The 21,135-nt window shown below is 39.4% G+C and overlaps 2 protein-coding genes and 1 long non-coding RNA gene across 7 annotated transcripts in view; 1 reads left to right on the top strand and 2 right to left on the bottom strand.

Annotated features, from left to right (window-relative positions):
• Positions 1–2,796: 2,796 nt before the first annotated feature.
• SPA17 (sperm autoantigenic protein 17) lies at positions 2,797–13,318 on the bottom strand. 3 transcript variants are annotated; one of them, XM_060157997.1, is made up of 6 exons: positions 13,186–13,303; positions 12,682–12,720; positions 11,939–12,119; positions 8,279–8,349; positions 6,425–6,499; positions 2,797–3,109 (listed from the first exon to the last, which is right to left on the bottom strand). In XM_060157997.1, exons 3-6 carry the CDS (start codon positions 12,090–12,092, stop codon positions 2,966–2,968), a joined length of 444 nt encoding a protein of 147 aa, XP_060013980.1. In that variant the 5' UTR covers positions 12,093–12,119; positions 12,682–12,720; positions 13,186–13,303; the 3' UTR covers positions 2,797–2,965. The 3 variants fall into 3 exon arrangements, with proteins under 3 accessions (XP_060013980.1, XP_060013978.1, XP_060013977.1); XM_060157995.1 differs by having other exon boundaries at positions 12,682–12,716; XM_060157994.1 differs by lacking the exon at positions 12,682–12,720 and having other exon boundaries at positions 13,186–13,318.
• On the bottom strand, positions 11,173–11,913 carry LOC132525446 (uncharacterized). Its single transcript, XR_009542237.1, has 2 exons — positions 11,881–11,913; positions 11,173–11,371 (listed from the first exon to the last, which is right to left on the bottom strand). It is a non-coding gene; the product is annotated as an uncharacterized LOC132525446 (long non-coding RNA).
• Positions 13,319–13,390: 72 nt separating the features above from the next.
• The window catches only part of SIAE (sialic acid acetylesterase), a 35,424-nt gene continuing 27,679 nt past the window's right edge, over positions 13,391–21,135 (top strand). For 2 of the 3 annotated variants that reach the window (XM_060160645.1, XM_060160643.1), the window contains exons 1-2: positions 13,391–13,522; positions 17,100–17,261. In XM_060160645.1, coding sequence (XP_060016628.1) covers positions 13,456–13,522; positions 17,100–17,261 — 229 coding nt within the window. In that variant the 5' untranslated portion in view covers positions 13,391–13,455. Of the gene's footprint in view, positions 13,523–17,099; positions 17,262–19,543; positions 19,608–21,135 lie in introns of those variants that run through there. The other variant, XM_060160646.1, reaches the window with a different exon arrangement.

Genomic DNA, 21,135 nt, shown 5'->3' with positions numbered 1-21,135 from the left:
TTCCTCACCTCTTGACTTTGGGCTCGGTCACATGACTTTGTTTGGTCAATGGGATGTTAGTGGAAGTGTTAGGAGCAAAAGCTTGAAATATTCTCCTATGTTGGCTTTTCCCGCTCGTGCTTCTGTGACCACCATGAAAAGAGCGTGCCCCAGGTAGCATTTTCAGCGTGGGCTCTGAATAGGACACATGAAGCAAAGGGACTGCAATTGACTCTTGGGCTCACAGCTTGAAGCAGACCTTCCCCAGCGAACCCACAAACCCTTAGGTTAGAGCAGACCTGAATCTACTCTCAAGCTTGAAGTCCAGCGCAGCTCAGCTAAAGTCTACATGGATCTACAGGCCCATGAGAAAAAATAATTGTTTTAGATCATTGAATTTGGAATGGGTTGTGCAGCATTAGTGTGGCAATGACCAATATAGAGGTAATTGCAGTAATTCATGAGAGAGCTGATGAGAACGAGGACCAGGGTGGTAACAACAGAAGTGGTCAGATTCTGGGTATATTTTAGCGACTGAGTCCACAGGTTTTGCTGATAGATTGTAAATGGGGTGTGAGAGAAGGAGATGAGTTGGGGATGAATTCTAGGTTTTTGGCTTGAGCAAGCACAAGACTGGAATGGCCATTTTTCAGAGATGGGAAAAACTGAGAGAACTGAAGATTTGAGGGGTATTATCAGGAGCACAAACATGCTACTGGACATGTTGTTTGAGTTGCATATAAACATCCAAATAGGGATGTGCGGTAGGCAGTTGATTATACAAGTTTGGAGCTGGAGTGGAGAAAGGTCCAATATATGCAGGTGCACATCTGGGAGTGATCGGTATGCAGGTGGCTTTTAAAGCCGAGACTAGATGAGATTCACAGGTATGTATGATCACTTGAAAAGAGGTCCAAGGACTGAGCCTCGGGGCATTTTAGTATTTGGTGGTTGAGGAGTTGAAGGATTAGCAGCAAAGGAGATTGAGAAGGAGCAGCCAGAGAGATAAGAGGAAAATCAGACACATGTAAATAAAGTATTAATTCATATGTATGGTCCTAACACACCACACCCATTCCTCTTCTACCTTCTCCTCTTTCTTTTCCTCCTCCACCAAAAATATCACCATCCCTAGATTTGTGTGTGTGTGTGTGTGTATACTGACTATATGGAAGGCACAGTTTTAATCACTTCACATTTATATTAGAATTATTGAAAAAGTTAACTGGTACCTTTTTTTGCCCCGCTATATATTAACTGGGAAAAAACTTTTTCTCTTCTGGTCTTCTCTCCAGGACAGGGAAGTCAAGTCTTTGCCTAATTTGGAGTCCCCTTGATAATCTCCCAAGCAGGATGAATTTGTTTGGGGTGGAAAGTGGTTGGATTGGAATAGGTGCTTTGAATGGAATGAGGGAATGAAGAGCTGGAATCCTGGAAGACAGTTAAATTTTTTCTCTCTAAGCCTGGGAGAAGGGGGTTAAGGATGGGTGGAAGGGGTCCATTGGGTGTTAGAGACTTGTGTTTAGCTAGCACATAGCTCTCTACTGGCAGTAAGACCTTGGAAGAGGGATGGCTGCCTGGAGGTGAGTGGAGATCAGAGGATGAATGTCACAACCTGGAAATCATTGGCATAAGTCGTCTGTATTTGGGTGGAGAAGATCACTTGGGTGAACTTCTGTTGTAGAGCCTAATAAAGGCTCTGATAGGAAAGGGCAATCGGGTAACTCAAATGGGGTACCTTTCTGCTTTGCAAAAAGATAATGTCTGAGCTTAAGACAAGGATCTCAGTGTATGCAGTTGATGTGCATAACATACGGCTGGTTTTAGAAGCTCTTCAAGTCTGAGCCGCCCAAGCATGTTATTGAGCTTTGGGGAATAATGGCTGTGTGACTATGAACTAAGAGAGGTCTCACCCTAGAATCAAAGCCTGGGACATCCATTGTGGTGCAGACAGGAATATTAACCAGCCAGGACATTACCTCAGTCTGCTGCTCGTAGACGGCAACAACATTAATTAAATGTTAAGACTCCACTTTCTCTCCATTTTGTTTTGGGAAGGGAACTGCATCTTTTGGTCTAAGACATGAACCCTGCAGTTTCTTGGATATTCTAGGGTGGGGAAGCCTCAAAAAGGGAAAACTGAACTTTCTAAAAATAAGGCACCAGTAGCTTGAATGGTTCATTGAAAAAAAAAAAAAAGGCATAGGCTCCTGAGTTTGTGAAATAGGTATTATCATTTACACATTAAAGAAACTTGGGAAGTTTTAGCTAAAGAAGAGAGCATTTATGATGTTATGATAACTTTTGTTTTTTGCAAATGTTATGCATTAGTCTTATTCTGTGTGGTTCTGGAGAGCAAGACAATAAAAAAAAAAAGAAAACTGTCAACAGCTGCATGAGTGTAAGAGCAGATATTTACTACTAAATCCCAGCACATGAATTGTGCGCAATACATTTTTTTTCAATAAAAGATTGCATACATGACAAATGAAAACCAATGGGTGAAACTTACAGGGAGACAGATTTTTGACTCAACTTATCTTCTAATAATTTGAGTTATTCAAAAATTAAATGGACTATCTTTGAAAAGCAGTGGAATTCTCTACTACTGGGAGTGAAAGAGGAGCCAAAGGACTATTTTTCAGGGATGTGATAGAGAGGAGTTATTCATTAGATAATGGTTGAATCACACAGCCTCTGAGATCTCTGAAAACTCAGATACTCCAGCTTTGTAACTCTAAATCCAAGGGTCTCTAGACATAGACCTGGGAGAAGTATAAATAAGACTCATGATCTCAGAGAAGTCTTCAAGAGGCATGGGTTCAATGGCATGTTTATTAAACACATGCTCGCGACAGATTTTCACAACAGCAACAAATGTTATTTCACTACCTCAAATCTCACTTATTAAGAAAAATAAGACAGTCACAACAAGGTTGATGGATTTGGATTTTTTCGTGTTTTCTGGGGTGTAAAGCCAGCCTCCTCACTCGTTTTCCTCTGTTTTTTCTTGAAGATCACTCGATTTCATTTTCTTTACCTTCTCTCTGGCTAAGTGTCCCCGGAAGGCTGCTTGGATTTTGATAGCAGCATTTTCCTCCATGTCCTTGTCTTTTTCAGAAGATTCATTCTCAGAGAGGAGAAAAAGTAAGAGACTTCTTAAGCATCTCATATTTTGATGCTATAAAAATAAGTGTATAAACTTAATCAACTTAGGGATGTAACAATTGAGATGGGTTGCTTCCTGAAGGAATTTTATATATCATCACGTTGTATATGTACCAAATGGTGAATGCCAAAATATCAGACATCTTGTTTTGTCACTCTTTGATATGTCTCTGCAATAAAAGATCATTGCCAACTTCTTCCCTGCAAAACAGCTCCTATTCAACATTTTTTGGGGGAAAATAAGTGAGAATCCTTGAAGCAGGGTAAAAATGCCAAGAAGGGGCTTCCCTGGTGGCGCAGTGGTTGAGAGTCCGCCTGCCGATGCAGGGTACACGGGTTCGTGCCCCGGTCCGGGCAGATCCCACATACCGCGGAGCGGCTGGGCCCATGAGCCATGGCCGCTGAGCCTGAGCGTCCGGAGCCTGTGCTCCGCAACGGGAGAGGCCACAACAGTGAGAGGCCCGCGTACCGCAAAAAAAAAAAAAAGCCAAGAAGAATAGTAAATGTGCTGTTTCAAAATAATCATGATTACACAAAATGGATTATTTTTAATTTCTCAATGATTAGCCAAATAAAATCATACATTTAAAGTGAAATGCCAAAGAGGAATCCATTTAGTCCAATAAAATCAGTTTTAACATGGTTGGTTGAATTTTTGTACACAGCTTCCTTTTTAAAAAAAAATTAGGTATAATTTACAGAGAGTGAAATGCACAGATCTTAAGTGTACAGGTCAATAGATATATAGCTTTTAATATATTTTTTAAATTAAAAAAGTGATACATATACATTTAAAAACTTAAATACCACTGGTAGTGAAATTTTCTCCATCTTCCCAAATCCTATACCTAAAAGGTAACCCATCATTATGGATTGAGTATATATATCCTTCTAAAATTTCTCTATATACAAATGTATTCATATGGGTATATATTTGCCTTTTTATTAAAAAAATGAGATCATGCTAATCACAATGTTCTGCAGCTACTTTTCCCATGTAACAATGTATCTTGGTTCCCTTTTTCCCTTTTTTTATGTTATTCAGTATATAATTCTGCCCATTCCTATTTTTTTTATGATACCATTGTAGTCCATTGTACTGATATACTTTGATTTATTTACTCATTCTCCTACTAATGGACCTTTGGGTTGTTCAATCACCCCCTCCCCCCATGGCAAAGAGGCAAATCTATCTCTTAAACTTTATTTTTATTTACTTACTTATTTTTTGCGGTACGCGGGCCTCTCACTGTTGTGGCCTCTCCCGTTGCAGAGCATAGGCTCCGGACGCGCAGGCTCAGCGGCCATGGCTCACGGGCCCAGCCACTCCGCGGCATGTGGGATCTGCCCGGACCGGGGCACGAACCCGTGTCCCCTGCATCGGCAGGTGGACTCTCAACCACTGTGCCACCAGGGAAGCCCCTAGCTCTTAAACTTTAATATGCAAACAGATTGGTATAAAATCCTCTGAGATGATGCCCTAATGTGGGCAAATGAATTATGCTGAAGTTGGAAATCAATGGGCTCTCAATTCAAAGTCATAAAAACCTGTGTAAGGGCACCTATTAAAGATGTAAGGAAATGACACTACCTTCCTTCTTTCCTGACCTCCCACTGCATCTTATGCTAATGTCAGGCTGACTGAGTTGCACTGATATAATTCTGAGATGACTTACAAAGGTTATAAGGTAAACTTATGACCCACTGGGTAGGAAGTAAGGTATTCCTGGAGGGGGATTGCCCATTTTGGGTGTCAATTATTGGGTAACTAACTGGGACATTAATACATGAAAAGAAACTCAGAAGTTTGGCCTTCAACACTGTAGACTGTGAGTTCTTCTTTCTCACTAGGCTTGGTCCTCTTGAATCTGGACTATGAAGCATATAGGCAGTGACATGCTGGTAAACGTTTAACAACTAGCTCTCCAGAAAAAAAAATTGGTCCTGATTTGTAGTATTTATCATGATCTTAATACTCCCACTGTGGCTGATTTCAAGCTATCAAAGTGATATTATTGAACACGGGGTTGTGTACATATGTGCATGACTGTCTCTTAAGAGCTGGCTTTAGCACACCACTGAATACAGGCATCTTTGAGAGTGGACCGAGCCTAACCCATTGTTGCTTGAATGTAGGCTGTCAGGCAGGAAGTCATTTTTGTAGAGCGAAATGCATGGAAGATGAGTAGGACTCATTGTGTAAAGCCATTTTATTTGGCTGTATGCAATTCCCCATGAGCTTCCTTTTGTTATGTCTGAACCTTTACCACTGTGTGGTGATGAAAAGTTAGTTAGTGAAAAGTTAGTGAAAAGTTCCTGAAGTGGAAGGTGAATCTGAAGGATGAAGACTGAGGCTGTATACCCTGAGAAAACCATAATTCAAAAAGACACATGCACCCCCAATGTTCACTGCAGCACTATTTACAATAGCCAGGTCATGGAAGCAACCTAAATGTCCATCAACAGATGAATGGATAAAGAAGATGTGGTACATATATACAATGGAATATTGCTCAGTCATAAAAAGGAACAAAATTGGGTCATTTGTAGAGACGTGGACGTACCTAGAGACTGTCATACAGAGTGAAGTAAGACAGAAAGAGAAAAACCAATATTGTATATTAACACATATGTGTGGAATCAAGAAAAATGGTACAGATGAACCTATTTGCAAAGCAGAAATAGAGACACAGACGTGGAGAACAAATGTATGGACACCAGTGGGGGGAAGGGGTGGGATGAATTCGGAGATTGGGATTGACATATATATACCACTGTGTATAAAATAGATAACTAATGAGAACCTGCTGTATAGCACAGGGAACTCTACTCAGTGCTCTGTGGTGACCTAAATGGGATGGAAATCCAAAAAAGAGGGGATATATGTATACGCATAGCTGATTCACTTCGCTGTACAGCAGAAACTAACACAACATTGTAAAGCAACTATGCCTCAATAAAAAATTTAAAAGAAAAGACTGAGGCTGTGATTTTTGTCTGTTCTTCCCCTTGGGGAGATTTTCCCATCCATAATCTTCTTCCATAATCTTGGAAAATACGATTTTATTTTTAAGGGGAACAATGAGTTTTCCTTTATAAGAGGCACGGCTAAAATTGATCCACCAGTTAGTATATCACTGGTGCTAGTTATCTAAAAAGCAAAATCATGATTTTAGCAATATGGATAACAGACTGGATTCCTATTTGGAGGATAATTTTAAATTGAGGGATGTCATTCTTTGTAGGAATCCAATAGTACATGGAAAATATGACTTACTAAGGCTGTCACCTCTTCCATAGATGTCTGAGACTTTTCCTTTTCAGGCTCACATTTCTCCAGTGGTTCTTGCTCCTAGAGGGGAGAGGGCCAAATAGACAATATTTCCAAAACAGTAAAGTCTTGGATCAAACTGCTTAAAGGTAATTAAATATTACTTTAAGTTATTGATAAGTGGTGGGAATTAAACACATATTTTTTAACAAGGAAAGTAGGTTGGGAAAAGGGATAAAAGAAAACTCTCAAGGGAATATGCATAAACAAATATTAAAGACCAAGGAATTGGTTAAAAAAAGTTTGATCTTTTGTTTTTGGAATGTGTATAATATTGTTTTATATTAAAAACAAACCATTGTCTTAAACTAAAAGTTGATATGATGCTGTAATGAATCCTGAACAAGGAATAAAAAAGAGGTGCCAATAGTTTCTCAAACAGGAATGAAATAAATGCTATTGTATTCCACAGTATGAGGTCAAGTTGACTTTTTAATGATGTTTGTAGATTAAAAACTGAGTCAAAGAAGTAAGTTTTGCTGTAGCGAAGGATTTAAATAGAAAAAAATGGAAACCAGCTCCATTTATTTTGACATGGTTACTGAAATATTACTCCAGAATAGAAGCATGGTTAATTCAAAACCTTATGGGAAGAGCTTCTTTAATTCATAAAACATAAATTTAAGCACATATAAGCTAATCAAATAAAGCCTTTAGAATTCAAAAGAAGAAAAACCACTCTAAAATTGCTATGTGAATAAGATTTAACATTTTTCAACATTATTCCTTTGATTTCAATAAAACATGAACACAGAGAACCTACTTAAATGGAAATAAACAGAACACCCTCATATCTGGCAGGCACAGATGGATGGAACTTCACTTTTGAATTCATGGAATAAGTGACGGGGATTTCCTCAGGAAATCCCCCAAATCTACTGTGCAACACCATCAAAATTTGACCTTTGTTAACTCCTTTTAATTCTAATATCTGCTGCTGCTTCACGGCTAATTATTATCATACTTGCCTAGAGTACTGCTTCTCAGATTTTAATGTACCTACAAGTTACTGTGTGGATCTTGTTAAAATTTAACCTCTAGCTGGGGTAGAGCCAGAGATTGAATTTCCACCAAGTTGCCAGTTGGAGGCAATGACGCTGGATCATACACAGCCTTTCTCAACCAGTGTTCCTCATTGGGATCATAGAACACAGAATCTTGAAGTGATTATTTTTCTCAATTTCCCAAAGGATGGTACATAAATAGAATCATTCTAGATACAAAGAAGAGACATTGATTCCTTACGTGCAATGGATGCCTTTGGCTTAGGGCTTAATTATTTTGAGGCGTCTTGGTTGAGAAAGACTGGTTCTGAGAATGCTGCTAAAGAGAAGATAGACTCTCTGAACAGATTGGCTTAATAGAGAAGACTCTATACCATTACCATCTTTAATTCTAATCAGTCTTTTGTAAGACGTCAATGATAATGAAATAACTGGACAAACAGCGTTTTATTTTATGAAATATCATTCATTAATTCAACCAATATTTATTGGGTATCTGCTATTGATAAGCACTGTGATACTCAATAACATTGGAACAACAAATGAAAGTAATTATTCTTTCACTTTCAAGTACGTGCTTCCTGTTGATCATCTTTAAATTTAACCTAAGTACTGTACACGATGCAGAAACCTTAGAAAAGAATTTCTTGCCAGAAAGAACAGCACAATCAAAAAGGTTTCATAAGATATTTGTGATGCCTCTCACAATATTCATGATTTTGGGAGATCCCAATAATCTCTGTATCGGAGACAGGAAGAAGAATTAACCAAATCCAATAGCTTCACGGGACCATACCTTGAATGCATGGTTGTTATAGAAGCGGTCATCTACCTTAGTCGCCCATTCTGCTGGATCAAAGTTGGTTTCTAAATAACAAAAATATAATAATTTCAGACTTACTTTGAGTTCATTAAAGTAAATGTAGACTAGTAACATAAAATGTTTTCTTTTTCAAATTATAGGTCCTTTACTGCCAGTTGAAAATTTTATTGACGCTGTACACAGCCTACTGCTGTAGATATAACCAGTGATTATTAAATATATGATGATGAATTAAACATTAGATGAACGCTTGAGGATACTTAGAAAGGCAGTTAAAAAACCTAATTGCTGCTTTCAGAGTTTACAGTAAAATGGGAGAGACAGAGAACAAATGCTAATACTTAAATATAAGTATAGAAATTTATCGTTATATAATTATGGAAACATTATGTATTAGCAAACATGGGGGAAAATGTAACAAAAATAAATGTTAAATAGTAAGGAAGTTTGGAAAAGTGAAGGATGGGAGAAGTTTTTTAAAAATTAGGCATATTATGTAGTCAGTTGACATAGAAGTATTTAAACAGAATTTTTCTTTAACTTTTCATTATGAAGAATTTCAGATTTAGAAAGTAGAGAGGATAATAACAAATTTCCATGAGCACATTACTCAGATTCAACAATTATAATCTCATGATTGATCTTATTTTATTTGTAACTTCACTCACTTTCCTGCCCTTTCTTCTGATTATTTTCAAGCCAATCCCAGGCATCCTACTATCTTATCTACAAATATTTGCTTCAGTATGCATCTCTAAGATGTAAAGCCACAATACCATTATCACACCTAAAACTACTAACAATAATTCCTTAATATCATCAACTATCCAAATTTCTCCCATTGTCTAATATATTTTTGTTTATTTATTTTTTTACTGCTGATTTGTTCAAATCAGGACCCAAACAATGGGCACACAGAGCCTTTTGTTATGTCTTTTAAATCTCTTATAATTGAAACCTCCCTACCTCCCACCCCACATTTTTTTCCTTGCAATTTATTTGTTGAGGAAATTGAGTCATTTTTCCTTTGGAGTTTTCCACAGTTTAGATATCTGATTTCATTCCCGTTATGATTTTTTACCAAGTTCCTCTGCCTTTGAATTTCCTGTAGATTGCTAGTTAGATCTATAGGTCTTATCTGATTCAGGTTTGAGTTTTTTTTTTCAAGAATACTTCATAAGTAGCGCGGTATAATTCTGCCAGGAGATATATAATATCTGGTTGTTTCTCTTTATACAATTTTTATGGGCCCATTGATGATGACTGCTTAGATCATTTCTTTAGGGTTGCAAAATGGCAATATTCTAATTTGATCATTACTTCTTTATTTCTGGAGTACTTAATAAAAAATACTTTCCCTGTTTGGTTACCCTGAAATACAGTTCTTACATAAAAGGTAGGTTAAAGGTTTGATTCTTTTCCTTTATTTACCAGTTTTCAGATTAATCAGTTGGTTCCTTAGGATCCTCTCAACGAGTTTTCTTGATTTTCTTTTTTAGTCAATAATTATGAATTAATGAATATTTAACAAATTGAACGAATTTCAATCCACTGCATTTATTAATCTTATTGATGCTCTAATTGTCCAAAATTGGCCAGTAGGGGCTTATTCAGGTGCTCAGATGTTCCTGAGTCCTTTGGAAACAACTCATAATCTTTGATAATTTTCTTATTTTCTGGAATGGCAAGGTGTTGAGGCTCATCTTGCATATTTCCTGCCCAGTTTATGGGATTGGTTAGTTCTCCAAGAAGCTCTGGTTCCTGGAAGATGGTAGTTGGAGGCCAAAGTCTAGGGACTAGGTGCTCACTGGGACTGGGTTGGTCATTGTTTTGAGGCCTTTAAAAAATATAGAGAGCTAGAAAATAATACTTTCACTTTTCAAAGAGAAAATATATCATGAAGTCTGATGATATTTTTCAATTCAAATTTAGAATTATGGGATTTTATCAACTTCTTTCATTTTTATATTTGTATGTCATTTTTCTTACACTAAAAATCCTATTCCTAATAACAGTAGGACAGTTACTTATTTGCTATGTTCTACAATATATAAAAATTACAGAATAACTGCACTATAATATTATTAAATATTATTATTTTCAGTGATAACTGAAAACAATTTAAGATTTTTTTTAAAAACTTCATTTTATTTTTAGGCTGTATCCACCAGGAATGCACAAAGTACTGTGTTATAAAGTCTCTTGAAATAATTCTTTTTTGTGTGGTTATGTTACCCATTTAATACTAGTTAGGTTCATTTGTTTCACTTTGCTTCTAAATTTAGAAATTGCTTAACAATTAAAAAATTTAATTCTATATTATAACTATGTGAAACATATATGATTTTGAATTTAAGATGTATTCAGACAAGTCTAGCTTCTGTCCTGTTCCCTCTGCTCTCTGTTCCTTCTCCTGCTAGAGGTAAATGTTTTTTTGCTTTTTTTTTTTTTAGAGATAAATGTTAATTTTTTAAAGATTTATTCTTCCATTTAAAAAATATAAATGAATGGTTATGTATTCATATCAACACCTCTTTGTTAGATAATTGGTAGCATACTAAATACATTTTTTTCCACCTTACTTTTATCACTTAATATATCCTGAGGGTCACTGCATAACATCATAGAGCTCTTCCTCGTTCCATTTTTGTTTGTTTACAGCTATACATTAATCAGTAGTGTAGATGTACTCAAGTTTATTCAAAAAATCCTCTATGATGAATATTCGGGTTCTTTCCTCAAGTAACAATAAATTGTAAAATGATTAAAAATGGAATGTTTATTTGCTTGTGACTATTTCTAGTCATCTTTACTACTCTGTTGGAATACTGTAATCAAAAGTAATGATGACAGCTTAAACAAAATGGTTGTTCTAGTCAGGGTTTTTAATAGAAACTTATAGCTGTAATAATTCTCATTTTGACCAGTGGGTCAGGTCTTGATTGTCATGAACCGTCAAAGCTGGGAATTTGGAAATTTTATTTATGGAAGTGAAGAAACTCTGCTTTAGCTCTCAACCAAAGAGTCACAGTTGGCAGGAATCTTAGTCTCTGGACAGGATGGAACCTTGGAAATATAGAAAAAGAATATAAATTACCTTCCCAAGCTGGAAGTTCACTTTTCAAAGCAGTTTTTCTCTGTGCCTTTATTGAGGAACAGTTTCATATACCCCTGTGAATACCAACTTATTGAATCTAAGGAGTACAGAATTATTTTTTTACAACACTTAATAATACTTTCAAGTAAAAAGAGTCAAAATGTAAAGAAAACCATAAACTCTCCTCCCAAGAAGAATAGACAGTCAACTGCCTGGGAGGCATAGGAACAGCATGTTGGAAAACAGACAGCTAGAGTGGGTGCTCTCCTGAGCTCCTCTTCCACCCCACGTGTCCATGAGAAATACAAAGAAGAGGGTCTGAGTGATAAACAGTAATCTTCAATAATGTGAAATAATGTGATTTAAGAGAGCCTGTCAAAAAGGCACATGCTGTTTCAAATAGCAAGAACTGTTAGTTGAAGATACCTGCCCCATAAAGGCTTTCTGTGGAATAGGAATGGTCTTAAGCAGGTCTCACCATAATCAAATGCTTAGTCTCTTATTTTTTAAAAAATGCCGATTTTAAAAAAGCTTACTCTCTCTTTTCTCTAGAAGATTCTCAAAATATGCTGCTGCAAAAGCTGGTATATTGTCCGGTTGCTCCCTCAGAATCTCGCGTGTGAGCCCTTCAAGAAGATTCCCAAATCCTTGTGGAATTCGGTAGTGGGTGTTGGAGAATGGAATCGACATCTCCTTGGGAGGAACTGCCTATTGTACCTAGAGATTCATTAAAGAGTACTGTCTTTAAATTTGTCTGATTTTACTTATATAATCACAACTATGACAACAAATTACTTCTGAGACTCCAAATTTCTGGACTTCAGTCCTTTTTTTCCCCAACACAGCCCAAGTCCATCCATTTCTTCCAAAGAGTTTTGAATTTTTCCATTATTAGAATATTAAAAATATTTAATAGGTGAAATTATTTTTTAAAAATAATTTCCTCCCTCTTTGTCTTTAAAATGGTAATTTTTCCTATCCCACAGGAATTTAGAGAGAATGATTGTTAAAAATTCATCTTAAATTGCCGAAAAGACCCTGTTTAAGGTCTAAAATTAAAAAAACAGAGGAAAAAAAACCTAGTCCTTGTTATAGAAATGAATTTGTCGAGTGAATTAAGTTTCACACTTAGTCGTTCCCTTAGCTTCCACTTCTGAAGCATGACCTACAATGCCTCGTTGAAGCATCTATATACTCTGGAAGGGGCAGTGGGGACAGAGCGGCTGGGGGCAAAGTCATGATTTTGCAGTTCCAGCCTGCAAAGTTTGGGGATGCTTACATTTTCTGGTTTTGTCTCGACCCGGTCTTCTCTTCCTGTCTTGGAATACAAGGGTCAGATAAGGATAGCTGCTAAGCAGTGGGAAGGGCTACTGAGTCTGCAAACAACACTCAGGGACCTGGCCTGTTTGTGAGAGTATCAATGCCGAATAAGGCCGGAAGCCGTGGTAGGGGTCTAGGTGGGGGACTAGTCGGTTTAATGAGGCCGAATCTATAGAGTTTTTCCTTCTTATTTTGAGGGAACAGGAAATGAGGCATTGAGTCATTCTAGGGTTGTGAAAAGGAAAAGACTCTGAACTAACGTGGGGAGTGGAGGGCGGTCGGAGGGGGAACACTGGTCTAGTCGGGGGCGGCACGGCGAGGATCTGGGATTTCGGACTCGCTGCTTGGCTCCCAGTCTGCCCTAGGCTTCCCAGAATGCGGCGGGGATCCTGAGAGAATACGAGAGAAGAAGGGAAAAGGCGAGGTCTCGATTTCGGAAAGGAAACGGGGTAAACCGCCTCACCTCTCAGGTCTCTCAGAGCTGGAGCTGATGGTTCAGGTTGTGTTTTCTCGTTGCCGGGAAACCGTGTTTTGTTTTGTTTTTTCCATTCAACTACGGCGGCCGAGGAGAGGCACGGGCCCTCCCGGAAGCCGCGGACAGCTTCGCGGACTGAACAGCCTGGGAAGGGCGGAGTCAGGCCTTTTCCGCCCTGATCAGGCCCCGCCCCACGGCCCCGCCCCCGATGGCGTCCCCGCCCTGAGACCTTAGCTGTGGTGAGGGCTTCTCACAAACATGGTCGCGCCGGGATTTGTGTTTGGGCTCGTGCTGCCGTTACTCCTGCGCGCCGACGCAAGTGCAGGTGAGGCGGCCGGGCTCGGCCCGACCCCTGCCCGTCCGTCAGCCTGCGCGGGCTCCGAGATAACCGCGTCCTCCGCAGGACCGCCCCCCGCGCCCTTCTCTCTAGCTCCGGGAAGGAACTCCGGGTAGGAGCCGGGTTCCACCACCCGGGCCTCGGTTGCGGGTGTCCGCTGGGCAGGAGCCCCGGCCTGTCCGCTTCCTCCACTCCCTTCCACCGCCCCTATGTTGCAGCATGTGGGGCAGCGGGAGAGTTGGGTTATCTAAGGAGGGGAGGCCCAAATGTGCCCAGACCGAGGCCCTCAGTGTCTGAATAATTGCAGGGGAACTCGAAGGGGAGGGGGCGAAGCTAGTTAGATAATATTTGGAAACTGGTGACTGAGTCATCCAAAACATTTCAGTGCAGCCCCCTCAGTGGTGCCCCTGGGGAGGGTTTGCTTCAGGCTGGGTTGCTTGGGGGAATTAAATTTTCCTAGTTTAAGTGGTGATTAGGGCTAAGGCATACAACCCCCTCACTAGCTCAGAGTATGTAAGACTCAGCTTTGATTCCTGCTGCAGCTCGCAGACACTGGTGGTGGGATAATATGCATGGCATTGGGGAGGAGGATGACTCACTTTGACCATTGTCCAGGTCATATCGTGTCATTTGAATACCCCAGACTGGATGCTGGGTCACAGAAAAGAAATGAAAGTTGAGGTGGGAGAACAGAGTGCAGAAAAATGACTGCACTACCTAAGAACCTGCAAAGTACCCAGATGCAGACAAACCGCAGCCCTTAAGTGGTTTTTCAGGGTTTAACAAAAGTGAAAACTAGCAGCAGTTTATATCATTTCCTGACTCATCCCCACTCAGTGACCTTTGAGTCCAGTATATGAGGGGGGGAGAAGGGAAAGAGGAGAATAGGGCCCTTATTCTATTAATTTTTCTGTTAAAGGCTGTTAACTTTAACATCACTATTTTATCTTTGCCTTTGGGTCATATTGTTACATCACCTTCATTAACAATGACTTTATTTTTTGATTTATTAATGCTCTAAATTTTCTTCCCTTATTTGGTTGCATATCCTGACTTCTTTCCTTCAAATCATTCCCCCTGTGCTCATGTTTATCACGTAATAGTTGAAATGTGCAAACATGTATGTAGCAATGATAAAATGAACACCCCGAGGCGCTTCACCCAGCTTAAGAACTAGAATGTTCCCAGTTTTATTGAGACTCCATGGATATTCCTCCCTAGTGCATCCACCAGTTCCTCACCAGAGGTAACCACTGTCCTCATTTTGTCAGTCTACTTTTAACTTCCCAGAACACTAATTCCTGTTTTTCTACTCCAACACCCAAAGGAAACATTGAAGACCTAAAAAAAAAAAATCAAATGTTGTGTCTTTTATTTGACAAAAACAATTACCAGTCCCACCTCCTTTCTTGTTCTCCTGTTTTGTCCATTGCTCAATTCCTTGGTAATATTCCACTGTCTATTCTTATCAGCTTGGAATGTGAGCTTTATAAGAACAGGGAATATGACTTGTCTGTGATTTACCACCAGTATCTAACTGTGGCAGAGTGGAAATTGCAGTGACTTTGGAATCAGGTGGCTTGATTTCTTGTCCTGTCTTAAACTACCTATGTGATTTGAGGCCAAAGAAGTTACTCTTTGTTACACAGTTACTCTTCCCAGTAGAATGTAAGCTCCTTGCTGGCAAGGATTTTTGCCTGCTTTTTTTTTTCTTTCTTTCACTGTTACATCCTCAATGCTTACAATCGTGCCTGGCACACAGTAGGCATCTTTAAGTGTTTGTTGAATGAATTAATGCGCAAGCTATTTAAAAAATTACCTAATCTACTTGGGTCTCAGTCTGTTGATCAGTAAATAACGTGATTATACCCCAGGGTGTAAAAAATTCTTTCCACCTCTAAAATTCTTTAACTCAGAGTAGAGCCATGCACAAAGAGGTTCGGTGAATGTGTGTTGTCGAAAACAGACTGACTGGGAAAAGTATTTTCCCCAACATTTGAGAAGGTGGCTGCACACCTCCAGAGCCCCTTATTCGCCTGGGTTCATGCCTGCGGCAGCCAGTTTTCTTCAATCCCTTCCCCACCCCATCCTCTTTCTGCTCAGCTCTTAGGCCTTTGGTTTTCAGGTTTTGTTCCATATAAAACACTTACCCAAGACAAGGCCTTCCCACACATGCGCCTCTTCCCTTCCCTCCAACGTGCTTATGCAATTCTGGGCTGTTGTAGTCTCTTCTTAGAGCGTTTTGCTCCTGGTAGCTGTGCATCTCCAGCCCAGTGGGTCTTCCAGATGATCTTTGATTGTCATGTAGGTTTTATGATGGAACAAACTCCTAAGAGAGAGCTGAGGATGTCTAGGGACTGGGTTGTTATTCGAAGTGCAGGAAAAATAGGCCACCAAGTCTGTGTAGGAGACCCCATTAGCTGTGCTGCCCTGTTAAGTATAGCCTGAGGGGCTGTCATCATTGTAGCTTCCAGGGGGGAAAATGTCAACTTTGTTAGTTCTGATTCTCTTTCCTGCCAATCATTTTTGTTTAAAACCCTTTAAAAAAACCTTAATTTTGTTAATTATTTTCTTCTAGGGAGTTTTGTCTGTTTTGTTCAGACAAATTGGGATGTAACTTAAAAAAGATTTTTTCCCCCTTATGAAGTTTTGATGAGGAACCCACTGAGATAATTTGGATAGATGCTTGTTATTAATAAAATACTTCGATATAAGCTGGATGTTAAAAATAGGAATGATATCGTTAAAGTGAATTCTTATTCAGTCTTGTTAGTGACTGTCTAGAATAGAATCCACAGTTTAAAGTGCTCATTGTCTTTTTGTATAATTTAGCTTGTGAAATGGGTGAATTGCAACAAAAGACCTTTTGTTCAGACACTTTGACCTTCTGTCTCTCACTGACCTTATTTTTTGCATCTTAATTTATCTGAATTTACCTTAGAAGGAAGCAGACTTGTTGCAGATATTCATAAATGTTTATTTAGAATTTTCAGTGGGTTGTCAAAAAACACGATAAGGAGAATTATTGAGGGAAATTGACACTGAGAGGATGGAAAGGGGGAGATAAAGAGGGAGGAAAAGTTTAGAAAAGGCTGTGTTGAAGAGAGGCAGCCTTCTTTATTCCCAGCTATGAGGAGTGGGAGTGGTAATGGGAAGTAGGGAAAGGAAATGGTTTATTTTTCTCATAAATACCGTCTGTGAGGTGCATAAAAAGAGCATTTTGGTGATTTTGGGGGGAGAGAGTCAAGTGTTTGGGCCAAGCCTGAGAGCAAAGGAAGATGAAGAGCTTTGAAGGGGAGGAGGCTTGTGGTAAATGGGTTGCCCTAGGCTTTTTGAGTTTTCCTTATTGGTCATCTTGTACTGTGATGCATATTGCTGGAAACTGTTCTTGTTATGTTGCTTAGCTAATTAGGAGGAATAAGCTCTCACTTTAGAAAATTAAAAGGACTGGTTATCTTCAAATTCTCATGTATTAAGACTGTATATTCCTTGCCATTTAACCAGATTCAATCTGGTGATGAATCTCTCCAACTATGCTCTCCTAAGTGTTTGCTAAATTTTTTAGATGTTGGTTTTCGCTTTGCTTCCTACATCGATAATCACATGGTGCTGCAGAAGGAGCCTGCAGGGGCAGTGATTTGGGGCTATGGAGTATCCGGAGCCACAGTGACAGTGACTCTGTGCCAAGATCAGGAAACCATCATGAAGAAAGTGACCAGTGTGAAAGGTAAGACAGGCCATCCTCCGCTCAGCTTTTGTCTTCTTCTGCCACCTGCTGGATGATCTGAAAATGAATCCTAATAGTCCAGCTCAGATTATCCATCCATCTGTCGATCCATCCATTGATCCATCCATAAAAGTTCTTTGAGTATTTACCATGTGCACTGAGGATACAAAGAAAAATAAGACCAAGTCAAAGTCCCTGTCCTCAAGGAGCTCATGGAATAATGGGAATAGACACCAAGCCATGTAGTGCAGTGTGATAGGTGCTCTGGTGGAGGTGGATATGGGGTATCACGGGATACAGAAGAGAAACATCTAACTCAGATTGGATGGTAAGGGAAGGTTTCCACTGAAGGTGACATTTGAACTGAATCATATATAAAAGAGAGGTAGTATTGAGGAGGGGTTAAGAACCTAGGCTCTGGAATTCACCATCCCCATTCAGACCCTGACTCTGTCGCTTAATGGCTATATAACCTTGAACATGTAATTTAACATCTCTGTGTCATAATTTCTTTATTTGTATAGCAGTGATAATAATAATATTTAGGATTATTGTGAGGATTAAATGAATTAACATATCTAACGTACTTAGAACAGTGCCTGGCACACAATAAGTACTGAAGAAGTGTTAGCTGTTGTTATTTTTGTTACTATTATTATTATTATATTTAGTCAGTCACTCAAATATTTACTGAGTGCCTACTAAGTGCCAGATACCATGCCAGGCACTGGTTATGCAATGATGAGCAAAACAGCTGTGGTCTCTCCCCTAATGAAGCTTATGGATTTGAGGAGAGACAGAAAAATAAGAAGCAATTACAGTTAAGTGTAGTAAGTGCCACAATTGGGAAGTATAGAGTCCTATGGGAGTGCTTAAGAGGGAAAATTAACTTAGCCTAAGGCTTATTTTGAAAGGTGAGCAGGGCGAGCCAGGTAGAGGGAATAGCCTGGGCAAAGGCATGGAGGCGTGAGTGAGCCTGGGTCACTGGAGGAATGACAGGCAGGTTGGTTTTTCTGGACCACTGGGGTGTGTGACCGGTGGTGGATGGCAGGAGATAAGGTTGGAAATGTAGGGAGGCTAGTTTGTCGTTGCTATGGAGCGTGCACCGTACTTTGGATAGATGGATTTTAAGCAGCAAAATAACACAGTCCAATCTGTGTTTTAGAAAGATTACTCCGGCACCACTGTGGAAGAAGGACTGGAGATGCATGAGACTAGAGGTGGTGGGACCTGTTAGCAGGCTGTTATGATATTTAGGCAATAGACATTGAAGGCTTGACCCCAAATAGTGGCTAATTCTCAAATAGGTGAGAATTAGCAGTTAGCAGGCTTCAGGAGCAGAGACGTCCTAAAAGGAGTCTGTGTCTAGAAGAGATAAAGATGTAAAAAAAAAAAAAAGAGAGAGAGAGAGAGAGAGAAAGATGTATAAGATAACGTGGGGAGGAGCTCAGAGTTACTGGATGCAGGAAGGTGTGTTCAGGGCTGGGTCAAGTGGAGACCTGGTTGTATCTTAGTTAGAGGTAACTAGGGAGCTATGGGATGTTGAGGTGAGAGTCAGGTGAGGAGGCTTCTCTGGGGGGGTGGAGTTAAGGTGGAGGCTGGTGGTTTGATAGGGACTTGAATATATATGTGACAGCGAAGCTTGTGGAAATTTTATTGGCCCCTGAAAACAAGGATTACCTGATTCGTTTTGTCAATATACGGGACTGATATCCAATCCAGAGCGATCCAGATGCTGGTGCAGACTTTTAATAATTCATTTCCATTCAGCAAACATTAAGAAATACTAAGTGCCAGGCATAGATGCAAGGTAAGTGCTTCTAGTTCTTGGGTTTTAAGTCTTTTTAAGGTAAGAAGCTTATTGGGTGAAATTCAGAGACCTGAAGGGGAAGCTTAAGCTGATTGAGAAGTTGTTCTCTGTTAGATTTAAATGCTATTGGTGACTTGTAGGATACACCGAAAATGAAGAATTCAGGAGACTAGCAGTGCTTTCCTTTTGTGTTGTGTCCATCTCAGAAATGAGCAGTACGGAGTACAGATAGTGGTGCTCTCAGTAAAAAGACATTGATTTAGAGATCTAAAGAATTGATGTAATTGTTTAAAAACAATAAATAGGATTTCTTTTCCTTAGTGCTAAAAAATAGCATTACCAGTAAATATTTAGGAGACAGAGACTGTACAGTGTCGTAGAAATAGAGAAAACACATAATACATAGCATTTCAGTTTTTAAAAATATTCTTATGCATTATTTTTAGTTTTTTCCCCTTCATGGCTGTTGCAGGGCCAATATTTGGAGTGTCCAGAGACGAGACAAGAGGGTAGGTGGTGACGAGAAGGAATAAAAGGTAATAATTAGGGGATGAGCCCCTCTTCTCCTTTACGGTGATAGTGAACCTGCTCACTTATTTTGAGTTCAATTCTATAAACATCAACTGAAGGCTTATTATGTATAAAACACTGAGCTAGCAACCCTAGAAAATACAAAGAAGAATGTGCCCACCCTCCAAGAACTCACTGTCTCATGCTGTCCTTTCACATTTAGCAATTTAGGTTCAAGTAATGCTTCAGTTGCTTCACTGCAAAGTGATGCTTCGTTTGGAGTTAAAATATCCAGCAGCAACTTAAGGGAGCCAAGTGATTCGTGGACTCTTGAGTAATTTTACAGGAAAAGAGATTGTTATTGGTGGGGTGGCGGGTAGATCTATTTGTTAGGCTCTCCACACTGGCTTGGGAGAGAAGAAAGGTACTGTGGTTTATACAGATCCACAAACCTACTTCAGTGGACAGCGTGCTCTGTCTTGCCTATGAAGAAAAATGGATAAAATGTTATTTGGAATAAAAGAGATAGACATGTAAGAAATTTCACAGGGCAGTGAAGAAAATGTTTCTCAAAGGAGATACTATAGGGCATATTGAAGGGTTGACTTCTATTTAAATTTTGATGATAGAGCCAGACTCTCTATCTCTGTTAATATTTAACTTATTACCTATAATCCCCTAGGTGCCCACAGCAAAGTGGAATTTAACAACATAAAGGTTTTTGTCCAGCAGACTGACACTTAAGCATTGGGAAAATTAAAACCTGAGGGATGACTTGGAATATGGTCAGGTTCTGGGCCTGTTCAAGCCATGTTGTCAAGTGATGCATGATGATTCTCTCAGACACAAGGAGTAAAATTGGGGCAAATAGTCTATATCCTCTCACTTTGACACACATGGGGATGCATATGTAGGTGATAAACTGAAGGCGTATCTGCCTGAATTTGTCATGATTGAGGTAAATAGAAAATACAAAAGGCCTAAACCTCTTAGAAAATTTAAAATCTCCTGGTTGCAGTGTTAGCGTGCGTGCTAGTTTTCTGCGCCATATAATAAGTTATCACAAACATAGGCGCTTAAAACAAACACACTTTTACTATCTCACAATTTCTGTAGATCTGAAGCCTGACCATCATTTATCTGGGTTCTCTACTCAGAGTTTCAGAAGGCTGAAATCAAGGTGTTGGCTGGGCTACATTCTCATCCAGAGGCTCGACTAAGGAATGATTCGCTTCCAAGCACCCTTAGGTTGCTGGCAGATTCATTTCCTTGTGCCTGTAGAATTCATGGCAGCATTTCTGCTTCTTCAAATCTCTGACCGCTAGACCCTATTTAAAGGCTCACCTTATTTAGGTCAGGCCCGCCCAGGATAATCTCCCTTTGGATTAATTTAAAGTCAACTGATTAGGGATTTTAATTATATCTGCAAGACCCCTTCATCTTTTCCATGTAATGTAACTTAATCATGAGAATGGCATCTTATCCCGTTTGCCATTTTCTGTTGATTGGAAGCAAATCATATATTCTGCCTGCACTTGAGCGGAGGGACTATAC

The sequence above is a fragment of the Lagenorhynchus albirostris genome, chromosome 9, assembly GCF_949774975.1.
Source record: "Lagenorhynchus albirostris chromosome 9, mLagAlb1.1, whole genome shotgun sequence".
Taxonomy (NCBI): domain Eukaryota; kingdom Metazoa; phylum Chordata; class Mammalia; order Artiodactyla; family Delphinidae; genus Lagenorhynchus; species Lagenorhynchus albirostris.
This window is presented reverse-complemented; position numbering and strand designations above follow the sequence as displayed.